General features: G+C 49.0%; 1 protein-coding gene across 1 annotated transcript; it reads right to left on the reverse strand.

Moving 5' to 3' along the window:
- Nucleotides 1-1,052: 1,052 nt before the first annotated feature.
- FOXI3 (forkhead box I3) lies at nt 1,053-6,504 on the reverse strand. Its single transcript, XM_075562645.1, has 2 exons — nt 5,904-6,504; nt 1,053-1,729 (listed from the first exon to the last, which is right to left on the reverse strand). The coding sequence occupies exons 1-2, from the start codon at nt 6,502-6,504 to the stop codon at nt 1,053-1,055; spliced, it is 1,278 nt and encodes a 425-aa protein (XP_075418760.1).
- Between the last annotated feature and the right edge of the window lie 15,133 nt (nt 6,505-21,637).

Raw genomic sequence — 21,637 nt, forward strand, 5'->3', positions numbered from 1 at the left:
GAGAAAGCAATTGAAGACAAAATAAACGCTATGTCTAAAGGTGACCAGAAATGGCCCCCCTTAAAAGTTTATTTTCACCTGGTTCTCTGCATACAGTATACTTTTTTGGGAAATGAAGAACTTTGTTTCAGTTCAAGTTATAAATTAATTTACAAATATAGAATTGTTAGAAAACATTTATAAAAGCCCATACAATTTGCCATACAAAGATATTCATAGAAACAGATTTTCCTGTCCACAGTGCACAGGTAGAGTCTCTTTGGTTCTCTATGTACCTTTTAAAAAGCAATGCTGATGCAATGAAAACCTCCGACAAAGCATTTTCCCTGCCGTTTTTAAAATATAATTTTTTGTGTATCTATATTCCAATTTTTTAAAAGTTAATGCTGTAAAAAAGAGCACAGGGAAATGATGAAATCTTTTACAAGATGCTGGTGTCTCCATTTATTAAACTTTTAAAAAAGTATTTTAAACAATCTTTGGTCAAAATAGCTCTAGCTCTGTTCCTACCCACTGTCTTCAAACGTTCGCTGGTGAACGCCACCTTTCCCAGGGAGCAGCACGTAGAGGCTCTAAGCACCAGTTCTGGAGCCAGACTGTCTGGATTTGAACCTGGCTCCAAGATTTGACCCTATGTGGCCCAGGGCAACTGAACTTCTGGGAGATGGGTTTTCCTTATAGACAATGAAGGCTGGAACAGTGCCTGACACATGGGGCTGGTTTTCAGTTTTATTGTGGGTACAAGCAGAGGTGATGCCCGGCTGTTCTTCATCTGCCTTCTGTACACATTTGACCTTGGAAGCTCATAGGTGCACAGTGATTCCCCTCCAGGCTTGCCATCCCAGAATGGAGGGAGGTGCATTTCTCTCTCGAGGGAGGGCCTTACCCAGAAAGTCTGCTGGGTTGTAAAGAGTTAACCACCCTTGCTAACTCTAAGTGGGGCCCAACCAAACCAGAAGGTCTCCTGGGAGAGAGCTCCAGGGAAATAATCTAGTCTTACTGAACTGGACTCGGTTGTTTTTTAATAAGTCTGTGGCCAAAGCCCCGCGGTTCTACACTTCAGAGCCCTCCCGGGGGTAGATGAGGCTGTTGACCATGCTGAAGTTGTAGAAGGGGCTGCTGAAGGAGCTGCTCTGGCCCCCACTGGAGCTGGCGGGGAAGGGGTTATAGTAGGGAGATCTCTGGCTGCTGCTATTGTTGGGGCCACCGCCGCCCAGCGGCAGGGGGTCTGGCGAGGGCTCCAGGAGAGGGCTGGGGGAGAAGGAGCTGCTGGCCGGCAGCTGGGTCCCCTGGATCCCGAGGTGGAGGCTGCCGGGAAGGGGGCGCTGGGTGCTCCCGTTGTTGGCACCTAAGCTGCTGCTGAGGCTGCTGTAGAAGGCATTGAGGCAAGGGGTGGTGCTGAACGGGGACCTTCCCGGCGATGAGGCCGTGCTCTTGGTGCCCTCCGGCGGCTGGGGGGACTGGGAGACTCTCAGCAACGAGGTGGGGCTGTCTCTCTCGGGCTTCCCAGCCAGCCCAGCCCCTAATCCCGAAGACAGCCCTTCCGATTTGGACGTTGCTATGGCTGCGGTGGAGGTGGTGGAGGAGGAGGAGGTGGTGGAGGTGGTGGTGCTGCTGCTGCTGCTGCTGGCTGCGGCGGCGTCGGTGCGGCGCTTTCGCTTCCGGCGGAAGTTCCCATTGTCGAACATTTTCTCGCAGTTCGGATCCAGAGTCCAGTAATTACCTTTCCCTGAGAGTGGAAGTTAAAAGGGGTTAAAGAATCGTATTTTGTGAGTGTGTCTTCTGGGTGGTGCACACAGTTCACGTGCTCAAGCTGCTAACCCCAAAGGCTGGCAGTTCAAGTCTACCCGGAGACACAACACAAATCTGAGACACAACACACTGAGGGAGGATTTGAGCCTGAAAACTCGGCCGTGGAAGCGAAAGGCCACGGAGCAGTTCTACTTTGACCCGCGCGGGGCGGGGGAGGGGGGTCCCCAGAGGCGAACCCCCGCTCAACAGCGACTGTCCGGTGTGCACAGCCTCACTTGTGGGTGGAGGGTGCAGACATTAAATGCTGACAAAGAGACCCCACCCACCGGGTCATTTTCCTGTATCCTCTTTGAGATTTTATTCGGCCCCTCCAGCTGAAATCAGTTCTGATAGCTTCCACCTCCCCCATTCCCCCCAGCAGTAGCTTGTTATTTAAACCTTAACATCTAACTCGTTTACTAAGGTGCTTAGAACGAAATTGCCAACACCTTCCTTTATTCTAGATCCAAACTCAGGGCCCTTGCAAAATTATGGAATTCTGACGTGTAACTTTCATCTATTTCTTTATGCATTAAAAATCGAGGTAATAGTACTCATTTTGTAAATTGGCCAGGACAAATTTTTAGCCCAGTCTGGACACACAGTAAGGGAGGGGGCAGGGAGATGCGTTATTAGTAGGTTAGGGCAGACCTTTTCCACTTCGCAAAAAAGTTAAGGAAGGTGGAGTAGAGAGGGCGAACCGATTACAAGGATCTACACATAACCTCCTCCCTGGGGATGGACAACAGAAGAGTGGGTGAAAGGAGATGTCGGACAGTGTAAGATATGACAAAATAATAATTTATAAATTATCAGGGGTTCGTGAGGGAGAGGGTAGCGGGGAGGGGAAAATGAGGAGCTGATGCCAAGGGCTCAAGCAGAAAGCAAATGTTTTGAGAATGATGAGGGCAACATATGTACAAATGTGCTTGACACAATGGATGCATATATGGACTATGATAAGAGTTGTACCAGCCCCCAATAAAATGAATTTAAAAACACACACACAAAAAGTGTGTTGTTGATTAATTACAACTCATGTGGCCCTATAAGGCAGAACCCTTTGGATCTCCTAAGCTGTCACCATGCTGGGAAGGATCCCTGGTAGTTAGGCAGTTTGAACCCGACGGCTCGGCAGAAAATGAGGCTTCTGAATTGCAGTCCTGGAAACCCCCAGGGTGGTTCTACCCTGTCCTACAGCGCTGCTGTGAGTCAGAATGGACTTGGTGGCAGTGGGTTTGGTTTGGGTTTTGGAATCGTTCCGGGAGCACACAGCCAGGGCTTTTTTCCTGTGGAGTTGCTGGGTGGACTGGAACCTGCAACTTCTCAGTTAACAGCCAGCAGCATAACCACTGCACCCACCTGGGCTCCAGAACAAAAAAGTACCACAGGGGAAGGGGGTGGGGGGCAACTAACTGTGTACACTTGGTCCTATTGCTTAGCAAAAGTGCTAGCAGATTAACTGATCATCCCATTGTTTTAAAGTAGCCTGGGATGTTATCTCTTTAGAAAGAGCACAAGGAAGCTCCTTAAGTCTACACCTTGGGTGGGGCTACATGCTGCTGCTTCCTCAAGGTTAAGCATTTTGTCCTCAGGGCAAATCTCCAGAACAGGGCCTCACTAAATGCTCTGCTTAGAAAACTGCCCGCACTCTCCAGCTCAATGCAGGTAGAACAGATCCATCACCTTGAAGGATTTTTCTCTCCCAGCAGCTTTGCACTTTTGGCCAAACAAAGAAATGACATACTCCCATAGTAAGTGATGGCAGAGCCGAGGCTTCATCTGGCTGGCAGGCTCCAGACCCAGCCCTCACTCAGCCCTGTGTCACACTGCCCCCACCACCTACTGTGCACATGAAATGGAAATCCTTCCTAGTAGCAGAAGAAAATAAAAAGCTAAATGCATTGAAAAACTACCTATGCCTATTAGACTCTGGGGGCCCTGGTGGCACATGGTTGGACATTGAGCTGCTAATCACAAGGTCAGCAGTTCTCTTTTGGAGAGAAACACGCGGCTCGAAAACTCAAGGGAGGTCGTTCCTTGCCCTGAAGGATCACTATGCACCAGAATTAACTGATGGGAATGAGTTTGGTTTATCAGGATATTGATACAGCAACCAAGAAGATTCTGCTCTCAACCACGAACCAAAATGAGGATTGGCCCGGGGAATGCAACACTAGCTAACACATCCCGGTTGTGAGGCTGGCACAGGACCCAGCAGTGTTATGGTCACTAGTGGTCACTAGGAGTCAGCACCTGGCAGTGTGAACCAAAAGGTTGGTGGCTTGAGCCCATCCACAAGCGAAGTCCTAGCCATCTGCTTCTGTTACAGCTCACAACCAAGAAAACCCTCTGGAGCTCAGTCAGTGTCCTACACCCAAGTGGTCTGTAGGAGGACTTAGTGTCACAAAGGGAGGTCTGGGTGGCACAGTGGGTTAAAGTGGCAAAATGCCTGTGTCCCCCAGTTGGAGAAAAGATGTAGCAGTCTGCTCTGTAAAGATTTCACCCTTAGAAACCCGATGGGTAGTTAGTTCTACTCTTCCTAAGGTGGGTCACTCTTACTGAAAAGCTACTCCAAAGCAGTGGGTTAGCATCAAAATATAATTTGTGCCCAATTGTTCTGCTCTACAATAATTTCGGCAATTTGGATATGATACCCTTCTGCGGCGGAGAATTTTCACCTTATTAACACTTTTTAAACCCCAGCTCTCTGTTATTATTCAGCGCAGCGGGACTCATAGCAACCCTTTGCGTCTGTACAACTGCCCTACTGGTTATTTTAGGCTGTAATCTCCATGGGTGTCCCTGCATTGTGGCTAACGGGGGTCTGTCTGCCAGACATTACAGAAAATGAAAACAAGAGTCACTGCCATCCAGTTGATGCCAACTCACGATGACCCTAGGAGCAGGGGCCAACTGCCCCTGTTAACGGAGAAGAAAAGAAAGTCTTTCTCCCAGGGACCTTGGGTATCACAGCCCAATGAATAACTACTGGGCCGCCAAGGGTCCACTGCACCGGACATCAGGGACTCCAATAACACACCAAAACAGCGCTGACTGCGATCGATCGGGTTGATGCCAGTTCATAGCGATTCTATGGCACGGAATAGGGCTTCCCCTGTGGCTTCCCGAGGCTCACTCTACTCTTCTGCATTGGCCTAGCCACTCATCTTCCCCCCAAGGGCGAGCTGGTGGTTTCCACCCAGGAACCCAGGACACCCCACCAGGCCTCCTCCTAGCCACTGCAGCACCCCCACACCCAGCCAACCCTGTCTTGGGCGCCTTTGAAGTAGAACTGCTCTGCTAGTTTTGGGGTGTTTTCCCCCAGCTTTTCTCTGGTCCACCTCTCAGGATTCCCTAAGACAGCAATCACTGTAGCCCCTGCCGCTTCAACCCAGGAGTTGTTGGGCTTCCCTGAGAAAAAAGCCAACTTGGGGTATTTTGCAATCTCAAAATAGTTACGACACAAACACAAGTTGTAGGACCTAGTTCTCCAGTCCCTTTGCCGGCCTCTTGACGCCTGTGCCACGATCTTTACGTCACCTCCACGTCCTCATGGGTTTCCTTAAGTACACATAGAGCTTGCTGTAGGGGTAGGGGGTGGGGGTTCTATGTGCATGCAGATACACCTGGGCCAAGCGCCCAGCCTCTCAAAGGCGTCTTTCATAAAGGGTGCTGGGATGCTCCGTTTGCCCGAATCTCATTATTTACACGCAGGGGCTCATCCCATATACTTCCTTGTAAATTGACCTTCCTTTCAGATGGCCTGATGAACACCACTCAAGGGTACCCTCCCATTGAAGGAGATGGGCTCCCCTCCCTCCCCCCATAAACCCCAAGTGACCAGCCGCTGCTGCCCGCGTCCTCTTTGAAGAGCCTGACACTTCCCTGTCCTCTGGGTTCCTCTCCCTCACCCCAATCAGAGGTGCCCTGGCGGTGGCTCGTCCACCTGCGGCCATCCCCCAGTTCGAATGGGGCGGCGATGGCAGGAGACCCAGTGCCTTCGGCGCCGCGTCAATCTTCCCAGTCGTCCGCGCACCGCACCCCCCCTCCCCCCGCTCGGAGCACCCCCGGGGCCTGGCTCCCGTGCTCGGTGGGGGGTTCTCCCTCACCTGGGTCGTCCTCGTCGCGGGGCACCTTCTTGAAGCAGTCATTGAGCGACAGGTTGTGGCGGATGGAGTTCTGCCAGCCGGCCTTGCTGCGCTGGTAGAAGGGGAAGCTGTCGGCCACGAACTGGTAGATGTGGCTGAGCGTGAGCTTGCGCTCGGGCGCGCTCTGGATGGCCATGGCGATGAGCGCCGAGTACGAGTAGGGGGGCCGCACCATCTTCATCAGGTCCTCGCGGCTGGCCGAGGCCAGCCAGCCCAGCTCGCCCGTGGCCCCCGGCCCGGCGGGCGAGGCGGGCGCGGGCTGCGCGAAGGGCCGCTGCGCGCAACCGAAGGTGCCGGCGGCCGGCGGCGGCTGCAGGAAGGGCCCGGCCGCGCTCCCGGGGGGCGGCGGCGGCGGGGGGGCCCCCAGGTAGGCGGCGGCGGCGGCGCCGGGCGGGCCGCCCACGCCGGGCCCGTTGAGCCACAGGTAGGGGTTGGCGGCGGCGGCGGGCGGTGCGGCGTAGTCGGTCAGCCCGTAGGGCGGCCTGGCCGCAGAGGGGGCGCCCGGGGCGGCGGCGGCGGGCTGCGAGTACACGCCGAAGTTGTCACCGCAGTAGAGGGCCATGTCGGCGACCGTCGGCGGCTGCGGCGCGGCCGCGGCGAGGGGCGAGCGGGGCTGGCCACGCCACTCGGGCGAGAACATGCCTTGGCGGGCCGATCCGACGGCCCTGCTGGACTGCGCGCAGCGCCGGGGCTCCGGGTGCGCGGGGAGCGGGAGGTGCGTGCGGCGGGGATGCGCGCCGAGGGCCGGCACCTGGCCTCTTATAGCACCAGCTGGGGCGGCCCCGGGCGGGGACTCTCCACGCCCCCGCCACGCCCCACCTGCCTGCGCTCGCGCTCGGGACCCGCGCGCCCTAATCCGGCGGCTCCTCCGGGCCGCGTCCCGGGAGGCGCGACTCGGGCCACATCCTCCTGTGCGGGTCAGGCGGGGAGCGCCCGGCGCCGGCGCGCGTGTTCTTTGCACAGCTATACAATACGGAGCACGAACAGCGAGGGACGGTCTCCGAGAGGAGGCAAACAGCCCCTGCAGCAGCACCCCCTGGCCGCGGGATTAGGGTCACACACTCACACACACACACACACCCCCGCGCCTTTGATAGTTTTCACCCTCCGGCCTCTCAGTCTCCGAGGACCACGTTGCGGGACTCACCCCGGTCTCGAGTGGCCTGTGAACACTGGAATCGCCGCCCCCTTTTGGGTCTGCCGTAGACGGGCGCTCCCGGCGGCACCTTTTCCTCCGGGGATTCTGTGACAAGAGGGAATCTGCGTCCATTTTCCCCCGTGCCGCCTACCTTCAGGAAGCATTTGTTCATTTTTATGTCCGCTCTGTGTAATCTTGTGGTGTGATTTGTTGTCTTCAAAAACAGTAGGGTGAACATTTTCCCAAAGACGTTTATCAAGTGGTTTGGGAATTAGCATTTTAAAGCCAGCCGTAATTTAAACTGTGCAGTAAGCGCTCGTTTAGGAAAACACGACTCCTCGAATTATGGTGTGACATGCCCTCCACTTTTGTCAACTCCCAAAGGGTTCCTTGCTCGGAAAAGCGAGCAAAACAGTCAAATCCGGCGGGCGACTCCACCCGCCGCCTCACAATCACGTTTGAAGGTGGCTGAAAGCAACAGCAGGCGTGTACTTGATTAAGCACAGGTACGGGTTCTGAGTAAGTGCCTACTGTGAAGCTCTCCTTTGAAAATGTGGTTGCTTTTCCTGTAAATCCATTACAGATGAACAATTCAGGATATTTAATCATTCAGAAGTTAATCGTTCCGAATAAAGTAGTTTAGGTATTTGGTGTACACGCATTGTCTTCAGGTGTGTGAACCCTTAAAAGAGCTATTTACAAGAGATCCTTAATTAGTCCATTTTGGCATTTAAGATGCCAAATTAGTCAATTTTGGCACTTAGAGACTTCAAATGTAACTATTTAGTCTTCTCTTTGATGTGGAGAAGAGCGTCAACCTGCTCACTCCTGATTAGGAAAGAAACACAAGTAAACTCGAGTTTACCTTGCTTACTGGGTAATCGCACTGGAAAGGAAGTAAACAGCTCATTTCCTTTCTTTGGGGATGTTAGTATGTACAATGACAACTTTAATTTAGAGATCTGGAAAGGGCTTTTTAAAAAGTTCTGCTATTCACAGTTAAGGAGTCGTGGAGGCGGAGCGGTGAAAAGTCACCTCTGCTAGCCCAGCCCTGGGGGAGAAAGATGTGCAAGTTTTCTCCAGACACGTGATAGCTTGAAGACCCCCCTCCCCCCACCCAAGACAGTTTTACTCTGACCTCTGGGGTTACTATGAGTCAAAATATCACCTAGACAACACATGTTTAATGTCCACATTTGATATCTTTTTAAAAATTTAAACGTCAAACGAAAAAACGTCCAAAAGAAAAGCTGGCGATCTAGAGGGCAATAAATTAGGGGAAATATTAAACCATCCTTCCTTGAATCACTATGTTCTTAAGAACATAATACCTTCGCTTATCTTGAAACAAATTGGTTACCCATCATACCTTGAACATTTGGATAGGTAGGTGCTTGCAGTTTGGGTTTGGGGGGCTTTTTTGGCTTTTGCTTTAAAGTCTGCGTTATTACCACTTCCAAACTATTCTGAATGGGAAGCCATGACTGCCGGCTGTTGTTTCTTGCTTTGATGAAGAGCTATACCTAGTAGGGTTATTTTGTTTCTTACCTAGAATGATCTTTTGCGGATTTCAGTTTTGTTGAAAGGAGCAGTGGGTACGCACTTGGCAGGAACCGAAACGGCGGTTGGAACCACCCACCCACCCCCAACGCCCCAGACACTCCTGGGGAGAAAACGTGGCAGTGTGCTTCCTTGGAAACCCAATGGGGCAATTCCTTCTTCTGCTCCTCCAGGGTCTGCGGAATCTACTCCGGAGCGCAGGGTGGACAGTCTTGTTTTACAAGGACAGAGCCACCTAGCGGATCTTTGCCTCTATTACAGCATTCGCACACATCTCGAAATCTGTGGAGGCGGACACCCCCCTCTAGGGGTTTGCAACCCACACTTAACCTGTCTAGTGTGTGCGGAGGTGATTTTATTTATTTAGCTGTTACTGTAAAGAGCCCTAGTGGAGTAGCAGGTTACGCGTTGGGCCGGCTCAGCAGCAGGAAACCACCAGCCACCCCACGATTTACAGCTTTGGAAACCCACAGGGGCAGTTCTACTCCACCCTAGACGGTCTCTCTGAGTCCCACTCAACCCAACGGCAGTGGTTTGGGTTTGGTTGTAAATACACAGCAAACTGATTAGCAGTTTCTACGAGTACCAATTGAGTCACAGGGATTGCACCCTGCCATCCAGGAAACCATTTCCACCCGCCTTTTCTGAGTTGCTTCTTATCTTTCAGCAAAAAATTCAGCGCCCCATCCAAGGCTGCAGTTCTAGACCTTCATCAGCAAGTGCTTGGAGCCCTGCTCACTTCAGCAAGCACATCACACATGGTTGATAAACGTTCCTGGAAGCCTGCCACCCCCCCATTCTTCTTCATATACTTCAGCGTCTCTGATGATTTCTCAGCATACAGATGAGTAAATATGGTGAGACAATCCAACCCTGACACCACCTTTCTTATTGTAAACTGCACGGTATTCCCTTGTTCTGTTTTGACATACGCTTCTTGATCCGTGTACAAGTTCTGCATGAGTACAATGAAGTTCTGGACTCCCCATTCTTCTCCATGTTATCTGTAGTTGGTTATGATCCACACAATCCAATACCGTCGCATTATCGATAAAACACAAGTAAACATCTTTCCGGTATTCTCTGCTTTCAGTCAAGATCCATCTGACAGCAGCAATGTTGTCACATTGCTCCACATCCTTGCTCTGCATCCTCTCGCGACTCCCGCCTGAACCCCTGGCAGCTCCCTGTCCCTGCGCTGCTGCCACTGTGGTTGGATGATCTTAAGCAATATTCTACTTGCATGTGATATTAGTGATATCGTTCTATGATTTGAGCATTCTGTTGGGTTTCCTTTCTTTGAAATGGGTACAAATAGGGATCTCTTCCAGTCAGGTGGCCAAGTAGCTGTCTTCCAAACTTCCTGGCATAGACCGGTGAGTGCTTCCAGTGCTTCAGCAGCTTGTTGAAACATTTCCACTGGTATTTCATCCCTTCCTGGATGCTTGTTTTGGCTAATGCATTCCATGCAGCTTGAACTTCTTCCCTCAGCCCCCCCCCCGGTTCTTGCTCATATACTACCTCCTGAAATGGGGGCATGTCGACTATGGAATTCTTTGGGGTGCAGTGACTCTGTAATCGTTCTGTCTTCTTTTGACGCATCCTACATTTTTCGGTATTTTGCCTATAGAATCTTTCAAGATCGCAACTCCAAGCTTCCATTTTCCCCTAGGATTCTCTTAGCTGACGATATGCTGAGTGGGTTCTTCCTTTTTGGTTGTCTAACTCTAAGTCTTTGCACCTTTCATTTTAATATTGCACTTCGTCTTCTCGTGCTACTCTGTAAAATGTTCTGTTCAGTTCTTTGGCTTCATCATTTCGTCCATTGGCCTGAGCTGCTTTAGGATTAAGAGCAAGATTCAGAGACTTCGCTGACATCTACTTGTCTTTTCTTTTTCTTTCTTTCCTGTCTTTTTCATGGCCCTTTGCTTTCTACATGAATGAAGGTCTTGATGTCCTCCCACAGCAGCTCAGTATTCTGCTGTCAGTGTTCAGTGCATCAATCTCCTCTTGAAATGTTCTTGAAATTCAGGGGGGGATAGACTTCAGGTCGTACTTGAGCTCCTGTGGACTTGTTTTCACTTTCTTCAGCTTCAGCCTGAACTTACCAATGAGTAATGGGTGGTTTGTGCCACAGTCAGCCCCCGGCCTGGTTTTAGCTGCTAATATTGAGCTTCTCCCTCCTCTCTCCCCATAGATGTGGTCCATTTGATGTCTGGGCATTCCATCTGGGGAAGTTCACATGTATAGTAGTCACTTGTGTTGTTGCAAAAAGGTATTTGCTATGAAGAAGCCATTGGTCTGGCAAAATGCTACCACGTGACCTTCAGCTTTGTGTCTCTCGCCAAGGTCATGGTCTCCCCAACTGTTCTTTCTTTCCTCTTTGCTTCCAACTTTTATATTCCAATTGCCAATAATTATCAGTACAGCTTGATTTCCTGCTGGCTCGATTTCAGACTGAAGATCTTGCTTGATTTGTCAAATTCTGTATCATTAGCTTTAATGGTTATTGTGTAAATTTGAATAAAAGCTATAGTTAGTGGATTTCTTTGTAGACAGATAGATATTATTCTTTCATAGACAGTATTGTACTTCAAGGTGGATCTAGAAAATCCTTTATGAGGACGAATGGGACACCATTCCCCTTGAATCTGTCATTCTCAGCATAATAAATCACAAGAGACTTTAATCCAAAGTGACCAATGTCAGTCCATGGCACTAACACCTAGAATACCAACCTTTATGGTTTCCATTTCATTTTTGACAACTTTCTATTTTCCAAGTTATGATTATTAACTGATGTGTGCAGTGGTTTCTGCTCTTGTTGAGTTGTGACCCAACAGCAAAGGAAGGGCCGCAGGCCTTCCTCCTGCAGACTGGAGTCCATCTGAGTCATGATGGTTGACTCCACTTTGAGAAGGCAGCTCTTTTGAGTGCCTTGAGGTAGCGGTGACGCTTTGGTCTGCCAGTGTGAGGTCAGCAGTTAGAAACCACCAGCTGCATCTCTGGAAAGAGACAAGGCTGTCTATGCCTGTAACGAGTTACAGAAGCCCATTGGGGCAGTCTACCCTGTCCTATTGGGTCAATATGAGTGGGAACAACTCTGAGGCCATAAGGTTGTGTGTGTTTTCTGACCTGAGGAGCTCATCTGCTTGCTCTATCCCTAGCAGTGTTCTGCTTCCAAAATTTCTATAGGTAGCTGGATACGAAGAAAAGACTGACGCTGAAAATAATTTACTGGAGCAATAGATGATTTTCAAAAATGTCTACTTTTTGCCTTTAGTAAGTTATAAAAAAGTTTGGCCTCTGAAATTGTCGCCAATTAAACTATGTCTCCAAGAAATTCACGTGAATTTGGCTGGGCCATGATTCCCAGAGGTTTGGCAGTTCTATAGTGAGGCAATCGTTCCCCAGTGAAGCCGTCCAAGTCCCCTGATGATGACATCGGGGTAGGTCTGCTGTAAGGGCGTTAGGGTGGGGTGCAATTGCCTTACTCAAGTCAAAGAGGGGCCATGAGGAAAAGGACTAGAGTCAAGGCAGAATCCCCTGGAAAGGGAGTTTCCCTGGGGTGTGACCTGCACCACCTTTCCTTTTACAGGACAGAGCAAAGTCAAGGACGGATCCAGGCGAAGGAAACCCTATTCCTCCGCCTCTTTGTGATCCTCCTCCTCCTTCTCCTTCCCGCTGGTCTCCTCTCTTCCTTTCTTCTTGTGGTTTGGGTGAAAGGTTCCAGAGCTAACTTCCCATCTGTTTCCACTGAATCTGTTTACACACGGAACTAGATCCCCTGTGCTTTCCTCCACAAAGCAGCACTCTCTCTGCTTCTTCCCTGGTTTCATCTGTCCTTTCCGGTCCCTTCTTGCCTTCTGAGCTGGGTTTTTGGTGTCCTGCTGCCCTTTGGTCTCCTGGTCTGGTTGGTTATTCTGAGCCGTCCCTTCCCAGTGAGTGCAATTCTTCACTGCATAGACCTGTCTGTTGGCTGACTGTGAAGTGACACCCCCCCCCCTGGTGAACTCCTTTCCAGTTTGGAAGGGTGTCTTAAAGGTCACAGTTCCAGGAGTTCCAACAGCTTCTGTTAGTCCAGTAAGTCTGATCTACCTTATGATTCTGAATTTTCTTCTACATTTTCCTCCCATTCTATCCAGGACCTTCTGTGGGACCAAGCAGTATCTGTGGATACTGGGAGTGAGCTCCATGGACATCTTCTGCTCTCCGGGCAAGGGGAGCTTCGGTTCAGGCAGTCCGTTTGTTCCTTGGACTATGTCCTTGAGCCTTTGATTTTCACAGTGCTGCTCCCCTCCCAATAAAGAGAAGCCAGTAATTACATCTTAAATGTGTGTTCATTAGCTGTGAAGCTCTCAATCACTACTTATCACGGTAGGGTGTAGAGCCCTGTCTTTGTGGATTGTTATGCTAATTGGCTACCTTGCCCTGTGTGAGGCAGCTATACCCAGTCATGGTGGCACAGCAGGTTCAGCACTGGGCTACTAACCACACAGTCAGTCAGTGGTTTGCATCCACCAGCCTCTCCAAGGGAGAAAGACGATCTTTCCAGAAAGATCACTCACTGCCTTGGAACACCCTCCCCCCCACCGACAGTTCTCTGCACTATAATGATGTTATGAGATGAAACGGACTGACAGCAGCAGAGGTGGTTTGGTTTTATGAGTGGAAATCAACTTGATGGCGCCTGAGAACCATAATATGTTGATGGGAGAGTCTCTGAGCGGTGCAAACTGCTAAAATACTCTGCTGCGAAGCCAAAAGGTGGGAGGTTCCGGTCCCCGTAGAGGAAAGAGCAGGCAATCCACTTCCGAGAAACCAGCCCCTGAAAACCTTATGGAGAACAAACAGCTCTCCTTTGACATACTGGGGTTGCTTGTGTCAGAATCGGTTTGAGAGCCAGGCTGGGTTTTGTCTTATGTTCCAAGATCCTCTTTCACTTCTAAGCCCTGTATGTTGATGCCTGCCCAATGGCCACTGCCAGTCACCCGACCAAGGCAGCTGACTCGTGCTGACCTCACTTGTTACCGGGTAGAACCGCACTGCCCTAGGGAGTTCTTGGGGGAAGCACCACCAGTCCTGTCTCCCATCTCCCCAGGCAGTGAGTTCCCATGACCAGCCTTTGGGTTCCTAATGGAGCACATGCAGCTGTGGGTCTCAGGGGTCCTATGACTTAGGCTACTAATTCCTTAATATTTTCTTTTATTTCATTCAACTTTTAAACTTATTTTTTTTATTTGAAAAGAAAACCATGTAGCACTCCTGCAATAAAAACTTGCCATACATAGAAGGTCAATGTTAATCGACCACTGATATGAATGATAAAATCATTCCACTTGATCATGTCAAAGTGCTCCAAATTAGAAAAATAAGAATATAGATAATGTAATACAAGAACAATAAACCTAGCTTATTAACAAAATTGCAAACCTAAAAATAAATTCAATAAGCATAGAACTGTTTATGACTGGTATGGTAACAAACTGAAATTCAGCTAAAGGATGCTCATTGTAAGGTTAAGATGAAGCTCTACATGGGGAAAACAAAATTCTGTTATTTTTTCCTTAGTTGGGATTCAATACATACCATATATCCCATCATTCCATGTTTCAAGCATGTCATGTAGAATGTACAATGGCTACCGCAATCACTTCCCAAACATTCTTTTTCCGCATGGACTCCTTGGCATGGTCTCACTTTTACCCCTCCCCCTTATCCTATTTGCTGTCCCAACAGGTTCATCAATCCTGAGTTTCATAAAAATTCTGTTTTTTGAGCTTTATAAAAATCACAGTGAAGAATTACAGGTCACATGCATATTTATTTGGGAACAAGGAGAGATATTTAATTGCCTCATATGATAAGTTTGACTAATTTTTATTCAATTGATATTTATTTCAAGACACTCTCTGAAGGAACAGTTGTGAATTTGTGACAGGTGATCCAAGTCTATATGAAAAAATAAAAACAAGGGAAAGGATCCCTGTACTGTGACTACTGTCACTGGAAAACCCTTCCTAATGGCATGTAACACTTTCAGCAAACGTTTCAAGGGAGTTTACAACTGGGTTTACTATTGAACTCAAGAAGCATTTCTTGGGGTGTGCGGTGGAGAAAGGGGTACCCCATCACAAGGTTGGATATTTACAGCCCACCCAGGGGGATGAATAACAGAAATGTGAGTGAAGGGAGACAACGGACAGATGGTGTAAGATATGAAATAGCAATAATATAATTGATCAAGGGTGGGGGAGGGAGGGGGGAAGAGGAGCTGATAGCATGGCTCAGTTTGAAAGAACATGTTTTGGAAATGTTGGCAAAATTTGTAAAAGTGTGTTTAATACAATTGAATGATGGATTGTTATAAGATTTGTAAGAAAGGAAAAAATGATTTGTAAGAGCCCCCCAATAAAATGATTAATAATAATAATAAGAGGCCTTATGAGAGCTTCATGCCAGGAGAAGGTCCCTTGCCCTAAGACCCACGGAATCCAGGGGACTCAGGCTGCCCCTGCCCCAATTGCAAACACCCCCCACGCCCCACCCCTCACCCCCGAGGTCCCTTTCTCTTGCTTGGGAACACTGAGGAGCTTGTGTTTGAAGGGTAAGTTGTCGTGGCTTCCGAAGCCCTAGTGACATAGTGCTTAGGGGCTGGGCTGGTAAGAGCAAGGTCAGCAGTGGGAAACTACCAGCCTCTGAGGGAGATCGGCGAGGATTTCTGCTCATCTCAGAAACACACGCAGGGGGCCTTTGAGTCAGAATCGCCTTATGGTAGTGAGTTTGGTTTGGAATTTGAGGACAGCAGCTACAACAGTGGGCTCAGCAGCGTGACAAAGGTGAGGATGATGCAGGGCCAGGCAGTGTTTCCTTGTGTTGCCCACAGGCTCCCTGAGAGCCGGAGCCAGAGGAAAGCACTTCACTGTGACGACCACCATGAGCAAAGCGTAGCCAGACCAAACCCAACCCAACTGACTTTCTTCCAGATTTCAACTCCTCACAGCCCTACAGGACTGGATAGAGCTGCCCCGGGGGCTCCCAGAGGAACTCTCCACAGGAATAGAAAACCTGTCATATCTGCAGCAGAGTTTAGCTGCAAGATATGCTAATTGGAAAAATCTCCACCAATCAGGCATTGATCTCCATGAAGATACACTTCTAGGAAGACAAATGTTTTCTTGTAGAAAGACTTCATTTTTCTCTGATCTTGAAATGGCAAGTAAGGAATTTTAGACTAGATAAGGAGTCACTGCCCACCACTGGGCATTGGACTCTCAGAGACAGAGTCGTCCAGGAAGCTGGTGAACATGCAGATTCCTAGGCCCCACCCTTCCGAGTTTAAAACTCTAGGGTGGGACGCCTGCAGGGAATGCATTTTGTAACTCTGTGCCTCCCCTATTCCAAGCAGCGACCTTGACAACTCTTGAGGTTGGGGAAGTAGTCACTTATTCAACACTTACACGGTGAAGGAAGATAGCTATTTCTTCACAAGCCCAGACAAAACCCCATCCCCAGCTAGTCTACTCTAACTCATAGCAACCCCATAGGACAGAATTCTACTGTTCTCTGGGCTTCTGGAGACTATACATTTTATGGAAGCAGACAGCTGCATTGTTCTCTCCAGGTGATTTTGAAAATTGACGATATTGTGGTTAGCAGCCCACTGGGGCTCCTTCTTTTCTTAACCACCCCCCCCCCCCAAAACAACCAAATTTACTGCCTGGAACCGAGTTGATGCCAACTCAGTGAGTTTGTAGGACTGGGTTTCCAAGACTGTAACTCCTTAAGGACGAACTCCCTCAGGACAAGCAGTGGCTTTGAACTGCTGACCTTGTTCCGGTTAGCAGGCCAACAAGAAAGCACTCCACCATAAAGATGTGCACATCAAAGTTAAAGCAAAGATCCTCTAGTAAGAAAGATCAGAGAAGGGTGTCACAAGCAATCAAGGTCTTTTTCCGGATGTCACGGGTTCTGCTCCCTGTCTTCATTCGATGACAACTCGTATCAGCCTCACATGTGTAGGGGCCAATGAGAGCCATGTGGAGGAGCAAAGTGTATGCAAGACGTAGAAATTGTCAAGAAGCACTCCTATGAAGGCACTGGCCTATACTTTGAGAAAAAGAAGGGTGGTTAGTGGGGAGGGTGATCTGATCCCAGATTTTAAAAATCACGCTCCGATGGCTGTGGAGTGGACTGCGACTCAGGGCAATCCGATGCGCTCCACGGCATTTCAGGGCTGCGTTGTCAGAGGGAGATTGACAGGCCTTTCTTCTGAGATCCCGGTGGGTATACTCAAACCCCTAACCATTCCATCAGTCACTAAATTCATTGTGCTGTATATGGAGAAGTAAAAAAACAAAAACAAAATCACTGCGATCCAGTGCATTGCAGTGCATCCTAGAAGACAGTGCAGAACTTCCCCCAAGGGATTCTAAGACTGTCCATCTTTGTGGGAGCAGAAGCCTGCTGATAGGTGGGTGTCACCCATCAACCTCACAGCTACCAGACCTACAAGTAATCCACCAGGCCACTAGGCCCCCCGGGTCTACTCAGAAATAAGGAACAAAAGTCCTCCTTCTTGGGAACGTCAGGTCTGCCTTTCTACAGCCCCGGCTCCCTCAGACTTCAGAGAGAGGGCTCAGAGAAGTCTTTTTGGTGATAGGGCGACCGATTTCAGATCCTTGGTCTCTGTGGTGGTCAAGATTGGGCTTCAAGCTCATCTCTGCTGCTCATTAACCTTAGCAAGACGACCTAGGTCTCTGAATCTTGATTTTCCCATGTACAAAATGTAGGTAGAGACGCCTCATTTGTTGGGAGGATTAAATGTGACCATGTGAGTCAAGCACTGAGCAGTCACTAAGAAATCATTTTGGCCATTGCCTAGTTTTTATTTTTAATTAATGTTAAACCTGGGAGTGAAATATACTCCCTTTGATCCTGTGTCAGGAGCAGACCAGAGACATCAGTTAAGGATAACTTGTATTTCTTTTGGTGGAGAAATTAAAATAGTGGACTCCTCCCCACCCCACAATGCATCTTCAAGACCAATCTTATTGCCTGAGAAAACATTTGGTGGAAAGGTTGCAAAACAAAGATTAGACTTTTCAAAATAAGACAAAGCAAACTGATTAATTTGACACACACAAAGAATTGTAGTTGGGGTCTGCAGTGTATTAGGCTCTGGACCAGACCGACCTGGGAGCCTAGGAAAAAAGAGAGGTTCTGCTTTCAAGGCACTCTCGCTAAGTAGCCACATGGCCAGGCAAGTGGGATGGATGGATGTCTAGTGGGTGTTGTAACAGTTTCTTTTAAGATAGTGTTAGTTTTCATATCAAGTTCTAAGAGCTTTCTATGTATGCTTGAAGGGCCCCTTGTGACCCGATGGTTTTGCCACCCCTTGGGAGAAAGGTGGGGCTTCCTACTCCCATAAAGAGTTACAGTCTCAGACACAGGGGCAGCTCTGCCCTGCCGTACAGGGTCGCTCTGAGTCAGTGAGAGTGAGAAAGGTATGCTTTGGGAACTGAGCTCTTTGCCTAAATTATGAGTTGTAATGCCTTTTCCCCTCAAATCTGTTTTGACTGTTGTTTTGCTAGGGAGACCTTATTTTCACACACTCCAGTCTGCTAATGTCTTCTTAAAAGTTGCTTGAGTGTTGTGTGTAGTTGTCAGGCCTTCCCCATTTCTGAGAGTATAAAATAATTCATTCTCCCATGTTTCCTTCTAGTGCTTTTACAGTTTCATTTCCTCCATTCAAGTGCATTGGAATTTACTCGAATGTGAGGTAAGGCTCTAACTTCATTATTTTTCAACAAATCTTCCTGAATGGTTCAGCATCACTTACTGAGAAGTCCCCTCAATTTATTTAGGGTTATGAATAATACAAACAGCTTAGTGTTGCATTCTTCAAGTATTAGAACAGAGCAGGTGATATTTGGTAATGGCCACCTAAGACCTGAACACGTGATTACATTATATTCTAGAGCAGGGGTCCTCAAACTATGGCCCGTGGGCCACATGAGGCCCGCTGAGGAAATTTATCCGGCCGGCCGGGTGTTTTTGCCGCTGCTGCCTGTCCTGCTTAGCAGCTGACTCATCCAGTGTGCATAGGAATTTGTTCATAGTTTAAATTATAGTCCGGCCCCCCAACGGTCTGAGGGACAGTGAACTGTACCCCTGTTTAAAAAGTTTGAGGACCCCGTTCTAGAGTTTCTGTTGATAGGCCTGGCTGTCGGCTCTCAGAAGGTCACAGTCATCAATAGCCTATGGAGCCGTTCTGCTCGGCACCGCTGGGTCCTCAGGAGTTGGATCTGAGGCCAACTAACCACAGTGTCTGTGGCAGTGGTGGTTCAATAGCAGGGTTCTTGTTTTCTACGAGGTCCAGAGTCCATTTCAGGCAGCGTACCTCATGCTTAGTCCCCATCCATCCGTCAGCGGACACTTGCATGTTGCTATGGTTCTGAATAAAACTTGCAGGCGACGCCTCAGTCAGAACAAACTGGTGATGCACTTCTGAAAGTCAGGCGATGCAAACTCTACGGGTCACAGTAGCCGAATCCACATGATTGTGCCCATGACTTAGGAGCAGGCAGCCTTTCCATTTGTTATACATCACATGGGGTTTTCGTGAGTTGGGGGCCCAACTTGATAACCCCAAAGCCTCTGTTAAGAGAGAAGGGGGAGTGAATGCTTTTAACACACATTGTAACCCCCCCAAAGGAAATCATTTGAAAGCTTTGCATCTTATCACCCCAATAGCGAGAATCTAATATGAAGATTAAAATGAAGACGTATTCTTTCCCTTTCTGTTAAAGTACTGAAATAATTTTTTTTTAACTTCTTGGTATCTAGAATTCAACACCAAAATCCCGGGAGACCCAGGTGTGCGTTAACAGGCTGCATGCGTTCCAGGGCACACTGCTCATGTCTCTAGAACATTCGACCTGTCCTCAGGAGGAAAGGACACCGTGCTTGGCAATATGGTATTTTCTAGCATGAGCAATTATTGAAATAATTAAATTAGTTGTGCTTTCCCCCTCTTCCATTATGATGTTTGCTTTGGAGGACATTTTAAGGACAATATCATTGAACAAACTAACCACCCCTGAAGGGCCTTGGCGACCTAGTGAGCTAAGCACTGAGCTACTAGCCACGAGTTTTATGGTTCAAATCCACTAGCTGCTCCTCTGGAGAAAGATGAGGCTTTATGCTCCTGTAAAGATTTACAGTCTTAGAAACCCAAGTGGGGCAGGTCCTTCCTGTCACAGGGAGCTGGAATTGACTGGGACCCAGTGCGTTTGGTTTTTGAGTGTTTGGGAACTAGCCCTGTGTTCATGCAGAAAAAGGCGAACTTCTTTAGCAGAGAGAACTCAAATGCAAAGGCAACATCCATTATTGTCTTCTGAAGCAGTCTTGAGAGGGAAGGTCCAGGAGTCTCATCATCCCTCACCTTGTGTCCTCTACCCCATGGTAGAAGCTGCATCTTAGGGAGGGAAAGGAGGAGGAAGTGGGGAAATAAGCAGGTTACCTTCAAGGAAGTAACATGAAATTCCATTTGAATCCCACTGAAATTTAGTCGCATGGCTACACCTGGCTTGGGGGTGGGGAACGACTTTAGTCTGGAGTTGGGTGGCCTCTTACAAAGAGCAGCCCAGGCACCAGCCAGGGCCAAGGCTTTAGTACTAAGAAAAAGGAAAGACCCACCGCTGGCAAGACCACTCTGACAGGGTGACCTTATCGGTAAGCCTGCCCTTTTAGGTTTCTCAAATGGGAACTCTTTCTGGGAGCAACTGCCTCACTGCTTTGTCTTCAGAGTGGATGGTAACTGCTGGCCTTTCGGTTAGCAGCTCAGGATGTAACCCCTACACCTCCAGGCCTCCTTCCAACTGTCCGTCAGTACTGCACCCCTCCGTCCCGCCTCAGACCCCGTGTTCTTGAACATGAAATAACGTCCCCCCTGCACTGTCTTCGAGATTACTTTTTCTCAGTGGCAAGATTAACTTTTTCTCAGCGGCAGTTCTTACAGATGTAGTTTTTTACCAGATCTTTTGTTGGGGATAATTATCAGAGGCAACTGGGGGTTAGAAAGAGAAAAGAGAAATAATACTTCTTGCCTCCTGAGGGTCTTGGCAAATTCTCCTTCCTTGGCCTGGACCACCTTACCAACCCAGGTAATTGCTACCTGGTCTTCCGATGCCAGCTCAAACTCCACCCCAGACACAGGGCCCCGGACTGCCTCCTCCACCGCCTCCTCCCTCTCCCCAAAGTAGATTAGGGCTTCCTTAGAATGCCCTTCACGGTCACTAATCGTGTAAGATTTTGTTCGGGGCACTCTCGCAGTTTGTGATTGGGTGTATCTGTGTGATTGTTTGGGTGACACTGGTCTCTGGAGCTGGGCTGCATGTGACCTCCCGAGGGCAGGGACTCTGGCTCACCGTGTGCCGCCAGGAACAGAGCACAGTGCTTAGCACAAGGTGAAGTGTAAACTCACTGCCCTTGACTCCATGCCAACGCATAGAGACCCTACAGGACAGGGTAGAACTGCCTCTGTGGGTTTTGATGGCTTTGAACTGCCAACTTTTCAGATGGCAGCCCAGTGCATAACCACTGTCCCACCAGGACTCCGAGCACAGGGTAGGTGCTTCATCAATACTTGCTGGATGCATGACTGACTGAACGCTGAGAGAAGGCGGCAGAGGAGCTCTGAGAGAAATGGAGGAAGCCGAGGGGGCTGAGAGTTGAGGAAGGGTCAGCAGAAGTGGATATGCCTGCTGGATGCCTTTGTTGGAAGCTGTCCACAGAACCCCCAAAGCCAAACCATAGCCATGGAGTCAGTTCTGACTCACAGTGACCCAATTGGTAGGACCCCAAACCTGAAACTCTGGGCCCCAGTGCTGCTGGTGAGAAATGCCGGTTGTCAGGCACGAGGGTTGAGGCCACGGTCTCTGCAGAGGAGATGAGAGCACTTACGAAAGGAAGCAATGAGTGACTCTTCAATTAG

Source organism: Tenrec ecaudatus, chromosome 11 (assembly GCF_050624435.1).
Source record: "Tenrec ecaudatus isolate mTenEca1 chromosome 11, mTenEca1.hap1, whole genome shotgun sequence".
Taxonomy (NCBI): domain Eukaryota; kingdom Metazoa; phylum Chordata; class Mammalia; order Afrosoricida; family Tenrecidae; genus Tenrec; species Tenrec ecaudatus.

Excerpts from the sequence above, each read along its gene's own strand:
- FOXI3 (XM_075562645.1), bottom strand. The coding sequence starts at position 6,504 with ATGGCCCTCTACTGCGGTGACAACTTCGGCGTGTACTCGCAGCCCGCC. Across the intron at positions 1,730-5,903 it reads CCGCGACGAGGACGACCCAG|GGAAAGGTAATTACTGGACT; the intron begins GTGAGGGAGAAC and ends TTCCACTCTCAG.